Source organism: Pteropus alecto, unplaced genomic scaffold (assembly GCF_000325575.1).
Source record: "Pteropus alecto unplaced genomic scaffold, ASM32557v1 scaffold761, whole genome shotgun sequence".
In the NCBI taxonomy this organism is placed as follows: domain Eukaryota; kingdom Metazoa; phylum Chordata; class Mammalia; order Chiroptera; family Pteropodidae; genus Pteropus; species Pteropus alecto.
Window position 1 is genome coordinate 1054846 of NW_006431558.1, and position 11457 is coordinate 1066302.

At 49.8% G+C, this 11457-nt stretch overlaps 1 protein-coding gene across 1 annotated transcript in view; it reads left to right on the forward strand.

Annotated features, from left to right (window-relative positions):
- DNMT1 (DNA methyltransferase 1) overlaps positions 1-11457 on the forward strand; it is a 38798-nt gene that overhangs the window by 23135 nt on the left and 4206 nt on the right. Inside the window, 17 exon segments of the mRNA XM_006905895.3 lie at positions 46-197; positions 359-546; positions 646-829; positions 2005-2102; positions 2310-2457; positions 3441-3556; positions 3756-3960; positions 4046-4179; positions 5198-5371; positions 6970-7191; positions 8204-8396; positions 9139-9223; positions 9420-9548; positions 9697-9792; positions 9795-9966; positions 10284-10425; positions 11335-11457. Of these exon segments, the coding sequence (XP_006905957.1) occupies positions 46-197; positions 359-546; positions 646-829; positions 2005-2102; positions 2310-2457; positions 3441-3556; positions 3756-3960; positions 4046-4179; positions 5198-5371; positions 6970-7191; positions 8204-8396; positions 9139-9223; positions 9420-9548; positions 9697-9792; positions 9795-9966; positions 10284-10425; positions 11335-11457 (2561 nt within the window).

Here is an 11457-nt window from a genome sequence, read left to right on the forward strand (position 1 = left end):
CTATCAGGTTCCAACTGCTTTTTAAAAATATCTCATTTACTCCAGCCTTTGCCGAATACATCCTGATGGATCCCAACCCAGAGTACGCACCAATGTTCAGCGTGATGCAGGAGAAGATCTACATCAGTAAGATAGTCGTCGAGTTCCTGCAGAGCAACCCTGACTCGACCTACGAAGACCTGATCAATAAGATCGAGGTACAAGGTTTAGGTTCTTCGTAATCTGAGATTCACACCTATTTACATGCAGTATAGATATTGCTGGAAAACTCATATCGAGAATCAGCATAACCTGTTCTTCACTTTTATTAGAACAGTTTTTGCTTACGCCTAAGGAATTTCTATTTTTTTTCTTAAAGACCACTGTTCCTCCTTCGGTGCTCAACCTGAATCGATTCACTGAGGATTCTCTCCTGCGGCATGCTCAGTTCGTGGTGGAACAAGTAGAGAGTTATGATGAGGCTGGGGACAGTGATGAGCAGCCCATCTTCCTGACCCCCTGCATGAGAGACCTGATCAAGTTGGCGGGGGTCACCCTGGGAAAAAGGTAAGGACATGGCAGGAGTAAACTGAAGACCTGAGAGCAGAGAAGGCAGTGTCCCGTGCCCTCTTTCCCAGCTGCTCAGAGTGGGACCCTCTCTCCCAGGCGAGCTGAAAGACGTCAGACAATCAGCCATTCCGCCAAGGAGAAGGACAAAGGTCCCACGAAAGCCACCACCACCAAGCTGGTCTACCAGATCTTCGACACTTTCTTCGCAGAGCAAATCGAGAAGGATGACAGAGAAGACAAGGAGAATGCCTTCAAACGCCGGCGGTGTGGTGTCTGCGAGGTAACCTCACCTGGGCCAGGCTCCCCTCACAGTCTGAGCAATTCAGTTCTTTCTCATCTCGTTTGAGATGCTCACTGCTCGGATGTGACCCATAAAACAAGCTTGGATAAAGTTGGTGATCTGGGGGTACCTGCATGCCTCACGGGACAGATTGATAAGACAGCTGTTGAAAAAGGTGTGCTTGGACACTTCACTGTGAATGCCTCTGTCTTATTAAAGAGTCTGGCCTCTTGGGTAGCATTTGCTCTGCCTGCACCTCATGTGTCTGAAGGCCCTGGAGTGCGGATGGAGGGAGTGACCACCCCACAGCAGCTGCTTCCTCCAAGGGGAGGACATCCTCCAGGAGCCCGCTTCGCCTGATGCTATAACTTTCCCGGGAAAACAGGGACTCTGTCCAACTTAGATTGGAGGCCTTAAAAGACCTCTTTTGTGAATTTTTAATGCATTTTTACTTCACTCTGGAGAAATTGATTTCTCTAATGCTATGACCCAGAGATCAGATATATTTTATTATCTATTTGATTTATTTTGGAATAAAACTTGGATGCAAAAACCAAGTTTTTGCTTTCAGAAGCACCCTGTGTTCACTCTGTCCACTAGTGTTTCCTTTTGTCTTTAGTGGTAGCCCTCTGCAGGGACTTGTATGTCCTCACCATTCTTGTTTTGGTTTTACTTGTTTTATCTAGCATGTCTGTATCCAAGCTTTAAAAAATAACTTTTTAAAATATACATAACTGGTATCTTTTGTAATCATTATGTGTTGAAATAGGTAGATCTAGTTAATTCATTTTGACCGCTCATACTTCATTAGCCCTCGATAGTGGGCAACTTGTTGCTCTTATACACCGGGGCTTCTGGGGCTGCTTCTGCCTAGAAGTAGAATAGCTGGGATGTGGGTTAGATGCCTAACTTTAATCTAGAAAAGTCCTCTCCAAAGCAGTGTTACTGACGTAAACCCTTTGAGCAGTGTGTTTCCCCACACCTGTCCCAATACCACCTGTATGGCTTTTTAACCTTTGCCATTCTGGAGGATGTGAATGGTATCTTGTTCCTGACCCTCATTTCCTGTACTTCTAACGAGGCTAAATATACAATTTCTAGAGGGTAATTTGCCAAAAAACCACTTACCAACTGTTACCGGTGGCCATTTAATTTACTTTTTAAATACCTTTCAGGTTTGTCAGCAGCCCGAGTGTGGAAAGTGTAAAGCCTGTAAGGATATGGTTAAATTTGGTGGCAGCGGACGGAGCAAACAGGCTTGCCAAGAGAGGAGGTAGGCTTGGCTGACGCTTGTTTTGGTAGCAGAGGACAATGCCAGCCGATGGCTGGTATGCTTTGTATGGGACAGCTGGGTGGAGATGTTCAGAGCAGGCTGGATTGCTTTATCCAGCATTGTCAACAGGCCTGTCCCTGTTATCTAAAACAGCCCCATTTGGTTTTACTTATAAAAGGAGGCTTTCTTATACAAGTGACTTTGTAGGTGTCCCAATATGGCCATGAAGGAGGCAGATGATGATGAAGAAGTAGATGACAATATCCCAGAGGTGCCGTCACCCAAAAAAATGCATCAGGGCAAGAAAAAGAAACAGAACAAGAACCGGATCTCTTGGATTGGAGAGGCCGTTAAGGTAATCCTGGATCACCTTACTGTCAGTCTCCCTACTGCCACCCTTGTGAGGAGCGAGTTGCCTCTTGATGTCTCACCACCAGGCCTCTTAAGCAGCCTGGGTCCTGCTTGTTTGCCTCGGGAGACGAGCAGGGCTGGCCGCGAGACTGAGGCCCATGGCCATGCACCAGAAACGTGCTTTTACTTGGGTGCTCAAAGACTCGGTTTTCTTAGGGTTCCCAGCTAGGAATTTGACACAGGGTCCTTCCACTTCAGAGCTTGTTTCGAAGAGAGTTGTCATCACCCCCTCTGGCCTGGGAGTGGGTCTTCAGGGCACTAGCAGATCGCCTCCCGGTTGTTCTGTGGCCACCTCCCCATCTAAGGCTCATTTCCTGTACCAAAGCTGGAGAGCGAGTGTCCTCAGCAAGCGTGAGGCCTTGCCCTGCCGTTGGCTGCCCCAGGCCGGGACGGGGCTTAGCCTTGCCCTGTGGCGGTGACACTGAGGCAAGGGACGGACATGCACGTCTGGGCAGGTGGAGAGCTGGAGGGGGTGGGAGGCTCGAGCTGCGAAGCCTTTCTAGAGGAGGCGACATCTGGGCTGAGACCCAGAAGTGGGAGAGGAACCGCCCCACGAAGATCTAGGGAAGGATGGGGGTGGAGGCCCTGAGTGGGGAACCAGCTTTCCTTGTGGGAGGAAAGGAAAGAGGCCTGTGGCTGAGGGAGGAGTCGGGTGGGACGCAGCTGCAGGACCACGGCGAGGAGTGGGGACTGGGCTGTTAACATAGGGTTCTGGATCTGATTTGCTGCTGACAGAGGGTCATGAGTGCCCTCTGCCGCAGGCTTCCCGCCTAGGGAGGTGGATTTCCTGTAGGCCGGTAGAGCTGGTGACTTCTTAATGAAATCATTATAGGTTACACCTTTATGTAAAGTAACACCAGCACGCAGGTCAAACCTAGTATGGACCTTCAAACCCATCCCCACCTGAAATAAGCTCTTCGTTTTCAGACCGATGGCAAGAAGAGTTACTATAAGAAGGTGTGCATTGACTCGGAAACGCTGGAAGTGGGGGATTGTGTCTCTGTTATCCCAGATGACTCGTCAAAACCACTGTACTTAGCAAGGTTTGTATCTTTCCCTGTGCTCGACTTCAGCACACACTTCCTCTTGCACAGGTAGGAGATGCCTGTTTTGCAAGAATATAGCAGCAGCAGCTCTGTGCCCTAGACTGAAACAAACACAAAACACAAATTCCCCTAAGTAGACTTAGAGCAGATCTGCTGATCATTAGAACTTTCTTCCTTCCTGCTCGTCTGACTCCAGGGTCACCGCATTGTGGGAGGACAGCATCCAAGGGCAGATGTTTCATGCCCACTGGTTCTGTGCTGGCACAGACACGGTCCTTGGGGCCACGTCGGACCCCCTGGAGCTGTTCCTGGTAGATGAGTGTGAGGACATGCAGCTGTCATACATTCATAGCAAGGTGACAGTCGTCTATAAAGCTCCATCGGAAAACTGGGCCTTGGAGGTGAGTGCCTGTTGCCCAGCGCCTGTCACGTGCCCCTCTCTCACTATGTGGGGTCACGCCTGACACAGCATTCTTGTCCCCAAAGGGGGGCATGGATCCTGAGGCCCTGATGGCAGAGGACGATGGGAAGACCTATTTCTACCAGCTGTGGTACGATCAAGACTATGCACGATTTGAGTCCCCTCCTAACACTCAGCCAACGGAGGACAACAAGTACAAGTGAGTTCCTGGTCTGGGCCCTGGTGCTGTCCCTTTCTTGGGGAGGACCTCGTACTTCTCTCTGAATCACTAGCTTTTCACATGTTTCCATCTGCTGGATTTGTTTCCCTGACACCATCTGATTGTTCTCTTTGCTAACTGAAGGCCAGCCTGGATTCGTTGCAGTGGCTGTAAATGTGTGGACAGCCTGGGCTTGGAATTCCCTTTATGAGAAGCTCCCGTGTCCAGGAGCGGGATTTATTCCATTTTCAGCCTTTTTGCGTGTTCCTCAGCATCTGTCCCACAGATTTCACGTGTTTTCTTTAGTTTCTTAGGTATCTTCTCATACGTGAGATCTTTGATTACATTTTATGCCAACTGGTGGGTGACTGCTCTTAGGGAGTCTTGGTTTTGCTTTGTTTTGTTTTAATGTTTAGTGCCCCATGACTTTTTCTTTAACCGCTGTACTTCATTTGTTTTGACCAGAAGTGGTGCCAGTGTCTCCAGAGCAGCAGTGAGGCTGATGGGGTGAAGTCTGGAAGGGCTAACTTAAATGCTTCTATGCTTTATCAGTTGGCCTGGTGTTGCCTTTTGACTTGATCTCCATATTTAAGGCTGTCTCCAACTCTCCTTTAAGGAATAATGTTAAACTCTTCCAAATACCTCTTCTGCCTTTATAGAGATTTTAGTATGAGCCTCCTGATTTTTTGAGTTCCTAACTGAATCACTCTTTGTATTCTTGCTTCTGGCGTATTCCTCACCATATTCTACATTGTTCGTTGATGTCTTAGGGTTTTTATAGTGAATACTCAAAAGTGGGATTGGCTTGGCATTTTCTTGCGTTGTATATATCTCTGGGCTGTGGTCCCAAATAACTGTTTTCAGAGTGTGAACATAAAGTACAGAAAAGCCACTTCCTTCAAACGTTTGCAGGTGTTTTCTCTTGGTCGCTAGGGTCTCTGCGTTGAGCCAGCAGCTGATGCTGTGGTCACTACCTGCTGCCTCAGGGCCTTTTGGTTTCTGTCCTTTACTCCTTCAGGTTCTGCGTAAGTTGTGCCCGTCTGGCTGAAGTGAGGCAGAAGGAATTTCCCAGGGTCATGGAGCAGCTGGAGGACTTGGATGGCCGGGTTCTCTACAGCTCAGCCACCAAGGATGGTGTCCAGTATCGAGTGGGAGACGGCGTGTACCTCCTCCCGGAGGCCTTCACATTCAAGTGAGCGCCCCCTTTGCCCAGGTCAGGGCCAGGATCCCTGGGCCAGTAGAGGGTTGGCTTTGGAATGTCCCCTGACTCTGCACCCCTAGTACTAGCTTCTGCCCGAGCCATCACATTGGCATCTGTGGCGATCAGACAGTGTCCAGCTGTCCAGTGCACAGTGACTACGATTCTGTGGCAGAGTGAAGCTGTGAGTCTGTGAAAGAACTCTGCTGGCTCAGAGACAGCTCCAGCGTCAGTGGTGAGCCCTGCCCAGCTCTGCCTCTGACCAGCTTGTGAGGCACTGGGCCAGAGACCCCCTCTTCTCAGTCCCCCTCTGTTAGATGGGGAGAGGAGTATCTCGCCTGCCAGGCCTATAAGGATTAAGTGAGTTAAAGAGACGTGCTTAGCACAGTGCCTGGCTTAGGGTGAAGACTGAATGAATATGACTTACCTCTTGGTAAATGGGAAATGCATCAAAGACTACTTTGCATATCAGAGGGCTGAGGCTCTTCTGGGAAAGATCAAAGCCACAGATATTTTCCACACTTGATCCATATTTTCCACACTTGATCCATTCTTTGTTCGTGGTAAGAACTAGTACCTGGTTGGGTTTACAACCAACATCTCCCAATGTAGTTCAGTTTCCCGGCTTGCAATTCCATTTTCCTGGAGTTCCAGTTGGACCTCATTCCTTAGCCTCAGTTCAGTTACTGTGAATTACAAAACAGGGAGGGCAGGGCCCTTTTAGCCCAGGAGTCTGTGCGTCACCGCTCCAGCACAGGTTGTCCTTGGCGTGAGGGGGGAGGGGCAGTGCTGTTTATCGGCTCTTCCTGGCGCAGCAGAAGCATCAACACAGGTGTTCAGAGTAGCCTTTTGAGCCTGTTAGACTCTTAAGGGGGCCTGGTGGATAAGAACTGTGGCTGCCGCCTTCCCAAATGGCAGTCTTGAGAGAGCACAGCCCAGCCATCCTGGCAGCCATATCAGATGATTGGTTTTACCACAGTAGTTGGGCCAAAGTCGGCTTGCTCAGACTGCCAGTCTCTTCCCCATGCCTTCTCCAGCATCACCCCAGGTCAGCACCTCAGTCTGGAGCATGTGGGATATGCCATGGTAATAACCCCAAACTGTGGTTTACTTCTTGCCTGCATTGTGTGTCCGTCATGGTTCAGTAGGGCTCTGGGCTTGTTGTGTCACTCAAGGACCTGAGCTGCCAGAGTTTCTGCCTTCTCAAAACCTGCCAATCTCAGAGGCGAGGGAAGGCACACTGGAGGCTCTCCTGAAGGTTACATGCTCTCCCCCAGAAGTGCTTGTGTGTCACTCCTGCTCATACTTGTTCAGCAGAACAAGTCACATAGCAAGAATTGCAGTCCTACCATGTAGCGCGGAGAGCTGAGAATATTCTAACAGCGTTGGCGAGTGCCATGGCCAACAGATGGAGGATGCTTATTTTGAACAGTGGATGAAATTTAGTCTTTCTCTAAATCTTTTCTAAGGGCACTTAGCTGCACTAGTTTATAAGGTACTTGAATTTCAGTGGCTATTGTCACTGGTCAGTCATGCTGAATTACCTACTTTTTAAGGTTTAATGTCTACACATAACATTTGCTTCTCTGCAGCATCAAACTGTCCAGTCCTGTGAAACGCCCACGGAAGGAGCCCGTGGATGAAGACCTGTATCCGGAACACTACAGGAAGTACTCTGACTACATCAAAGGCAGCAACCTGGACGCCCCTGAGCCATACCGAATTGGCCGCATCAAAGAGATCTTCTGTGTCAAGAAGAGCAACGGAAAGCCTAATGAGACAGATGTCAAGATCAGACTGAACAAGTTCTACAGGTCAGTGACGGCCTCTGTGCTTCCAGAAGGCTCTGCCTGAAACGGAGTTGTAACATAATCTACACAGCAGTGTTTTAAGAGTTAGTAGAGGTAGCTGTTTTTCAAAATGTTTTGGATGACCTGGTGGGTGCTGACAGTGACTTGAATTATATTTCATAGACTTGCTTTTAGATCTTTGTTTTAAAGCTGCTGAGTTTGCTCCAAAAGAAATCCTTAAGCTAAAGTCCAGGGTGTGACAAAGGCAGGTGTGGAATGTCCTGGGTTCTGCCTGAGGCACCTGCAGAGAACCTCCAGTCCTATTTATGACTGTTTGACCGCTCCCTTTGTCCCTCCCTGCGCTCCTCTTCCTGTTTTCTTTCTAGGCCTTTCTTCCTGTTTTGGGGGTTTCTCTCTGTGTACTTTTCCCAAGGTCTTGGCTGCACCTAGTCTTTTCTGGGATCCTAGTAACTGGTAATTGTTAGGAGCCGACCTGAAACTAAGCCATATAGATAATTATAACGTTGCTTCACCTCTTGGCCAACGTATATCAAAGACTTTCTTGAAGTCTTTGTAATAATCAGTCGTAAAAGTGAGAAAGAAAGGGGAAGTTTGGCTGGTATAGGTGAGAGAAAGAAGCTGTAGACATGCTTCTTAGCGGGAGACAGGCAGCCGCTGTCCTGACACAGGGCTGGTCTGTTTGGGCTGCAGTTGAGGGCATGAAGAGCAAACAGACCATTTAACAAACTGAACTACTTTTAGGTTTAATGTTCAGTTATGCATAACGGTTGCTTCTTTGCGGCATCAAGCTGTCCAGTCCCATGAAACGCCCATGGAAGGAGCATTTGTTACAAAGAATCTACTCGGTTTGTAGTGTTTAGTGCCAAGTAAGGAGGATAGTAATCAAGCTGACCTGATTGCGGGGCTTGAGGTCTTTACTCATGAGTTCTCAGAGCACCCCCAAGAATGCGGTGCCATTTAATTCATCGTCAGTTCACAGCAAAAGAATTGCTGACAAAGACCCTTGCGCTCACAGGCCAGAGAACACGCACAAGTCCACCCCGGCGAGTTACCATGCAGACATCAACCTGCTTTACTGGAGTGACGAGGAGGCCGTGGTGGATTTCAAGGCTGTGCAGGGCCGCTGCACCGTGGAGTACGGGGAGGACCTGCCCGAGTGCCTGCAGGATTTCTCCGCTGGGGGCCCAGACCGCTTCTACTTCCTTGAGGTGGTGCTCTGGGTTTACTGGAGGGAGGGACTTCATGCCACACTCATGGCCCCCCGAGAAAGCAGTTTAGTTACCCAGAGTGCAAATCTGCAACGTTCAAGTCTGTAACTTTATATTTTTGGCTTTTTAAAAAGTACAATAAGTATATTTGAGTGTCCTAATGTAACTAAAATTTACTTAAAGACTGTTGGGTGGCCCCTGCTAGCCTGCCCTGTGCCTTAGGGTAAGTTAGGGATAGGGGCTCCTTCCCCAGGGAGACATAGCCTTGCCCCTCAGTACCTTCAGCCAGGCATCAGCGTCCAGGCCAAGGTCACACATACCATGCAGCTGGCCCTGGTTATCGAGAAAAGATCTAGGAGTCTGTTGACTAAGCTAATCACTTTTAAGTTGAGCGTGGGCTTTCCGTATTGGTTCATCTTATAAGGGCACGTGCCCACGTTTCCCCAGGTGCCGGAGCGGGCAGCTTCATCAGACAGCAGTCTCTTGGTATAACGCTTTGGCCTATTTTTAGGAATGAGTAGTCCAGGCACTTAAAATAGCTAGAATCTTAATGTCAGCCACATAATGTATTTGTACTAATATAATTTTTTTATTTCTGGTATAGTAAAATTAAAGTACTCTTCTTGGTGGCTAATTGCTTATGGCCATATTCAAGGAGAAATTAAGTGGATCTTTATCAAATTAACTTGTTAGGGAACCAGTGCATTTCTCTGCCAGACTATTGTGGTTCTTCCCTTCTCAGGCCTATAATGCCAAGAGCAAAAGCTTTGAAGATCCTCCTAACCATGCTCGTAGCCCTGGAAATAAAGGGAAAGGGAAGGGAAAAGGTATGTTATTCCATAGGGTTCTTTTCAAGTCCATCCTCTATAACTCAGGATACATATGATCAGTGTAAAAGAACAGCCTCTGGTGTTACCGCATTTTGTGTGTTAACAACTCATAACGAGGCTATCCCTGAATCAATAAGATGTTTGAAGAGAGTAAGTCACAGCCCTGATTTAATCTGTGGCCTGTCTCTTCCAGGGAAAGGCAAGGCAAAGTCTCAGACATGTGAGCCAAGCGAACCTGAGACAGAAATTCAGCTGCCAAAACTGCGGACCCTGGATGTGTTTTCTGGCTGTGGGGGATTGTCAGAAGGATTCCACCAAGCAGGTAAAAGCCAGCAGGTTTTGTCTGCACAGCCAGTAAAACTGGACTGGGCACATCCCACCTAGGAAGAGCTTTCTGGCTCTGGTCACTCTTCTGACCCAAGAGTCATTCCAGGGAGTTCAAAGCCTATCTTTGTCCTCATGTCTGCCAGGCATCTCAGAAACGCTGTGGGCCATCGAGATGTGGGACCCTGCAGCGCAGGCCTTCCGGCTGAACAACCCTGGCTCCACGGTGTTCACGGAGGACTGCAGCTGGTCATGGCCGGGGAGGTGACCAACTCCCGTGGCCAGAAGCTGCCCCAGAAGGGAGACGTGGAGATGCTGTGCGGCGGGCCGCCCTGCCAAGGTTTCAGCGGCATGAACCGCTTCAATTCGCGTACCTACTCCAAGTTCAAGAACTCTTTGGTGGTCTCCTTCCTCAGGTAAGCAGAGCAGAGGCCCTCCTGTGTTCAGTGCTGCCTTTGGGTGACTGGACAGCCCATAGGGCTGCGACACTGGCTGTGCCAGGGTGAGCAGTAACTGCTCTAGCTTTCACAGCTGCTGAAGGCCATGTGTCTAGGTGAGACACCCAGCCTTTGCCTTCAGGAAATTCACAGCTCACTCTTCTCTGAGGACAGGCGTCAAAAGTTGGGAGGTGCAAATTCTCAACAGCCCAGTGTCAAGCCTTTGGGAATGGCTTCGGGGAGCAGATCTCTTCCCTGGGTTCAAGCAACGACTCTTGTCTCTCCTGCTTCCACAGTTACTGTGACTACTACCGGCCGCGGTACTTCCTCCTGGAGAATGTCAGGAACTTTGTCTCCTTCAAGCGCTCCATGGTCCTGAAGCTCACTCTCCGCTGCCTGGTCCGCATGGGCTATCAGTGCACCTTTGGCGTGTTGCAGGTGGGGCTCCCAGAGAACGGGCCAAAGTGGGCAGATGGCTATGGATGGGAGTGGGCAGCGGACCCTGGACTGTAGCAAACTTGTCTCCAACCAAAAGTAAGCTTCAAGGGGACAGGCCTTAGCGTGGTAACCTGCGATGCTGGCCAGGGTGAGGCGGTGGCCCCCGGGGCCCGCACTCACCGCCGTGAAGCTCATAGCGTTTAGATCCGAAAGCTCAGAGCCACTTTCCAGCAAGTCCACCTCTCAGGGTCTTCTCGAGCTGCATCCTCTCGGGTGCCTGAGGAAAGGCTGCGTGCAAGGGGGTTCTTGACCGTGTTTCCAGCTCACTTCCCTCAATGGATAATGGTGGTGGCGAGTACTGTGCTCTAAGCAGGATCTAGATCTCTACAGTGGGGCGGGTGAGGCCAGGTTGGCAGAACGACTCAGACCAAACCGTTACAGAGCAGTGAAACAGGTGTTTCCTCGGGGTGAATGCTCGTGCACGCGAATACCTAGAGAGTGCAGAGGGTTGCATTCTAGGTAGTGGCTACCAGAGGCTCTTTCTGCAGTGACAGCGATTCGGAGTGACCCAGAGAGAGTAGGCCTTATCTGGAAATAGCCACTCTATATAACCACCCAGTAATTGTTGGTGTAACTACACTGAAATGACTGTTAAAGCGGGAGGGAAGGTTGGCTGCAAAGCTGAGTCTGTGCGGGTAAGTGAGTGCCGGGGTGGCATGGCCCCCCAGTTCAGCCTTTGGTATCTGGTTCCACTTTATCGTGTTGGGAGGAAACCTGGGTTGATTAGGGGTTCCCAGGTGAGCTCTGCACCAGCCAGCCTCTCAATGAAGGGGGCACCCTGACCCTGAACCTTAGTCTAGCAGTTGGAGGTACCCGTTTACCTTATGTATGTGGCTGTCTCATGCACAGGCTGGTCAGTACGGTGTGGCCCAGACACGGAGGCGGGCCATCATCCTGGCCGCAGCCCCTGGGGAGAAGCTCCCTCTGTTCCCAGAGCCACTGCACGTGTTCGCGCCCCGGGCCTGCCAGTTG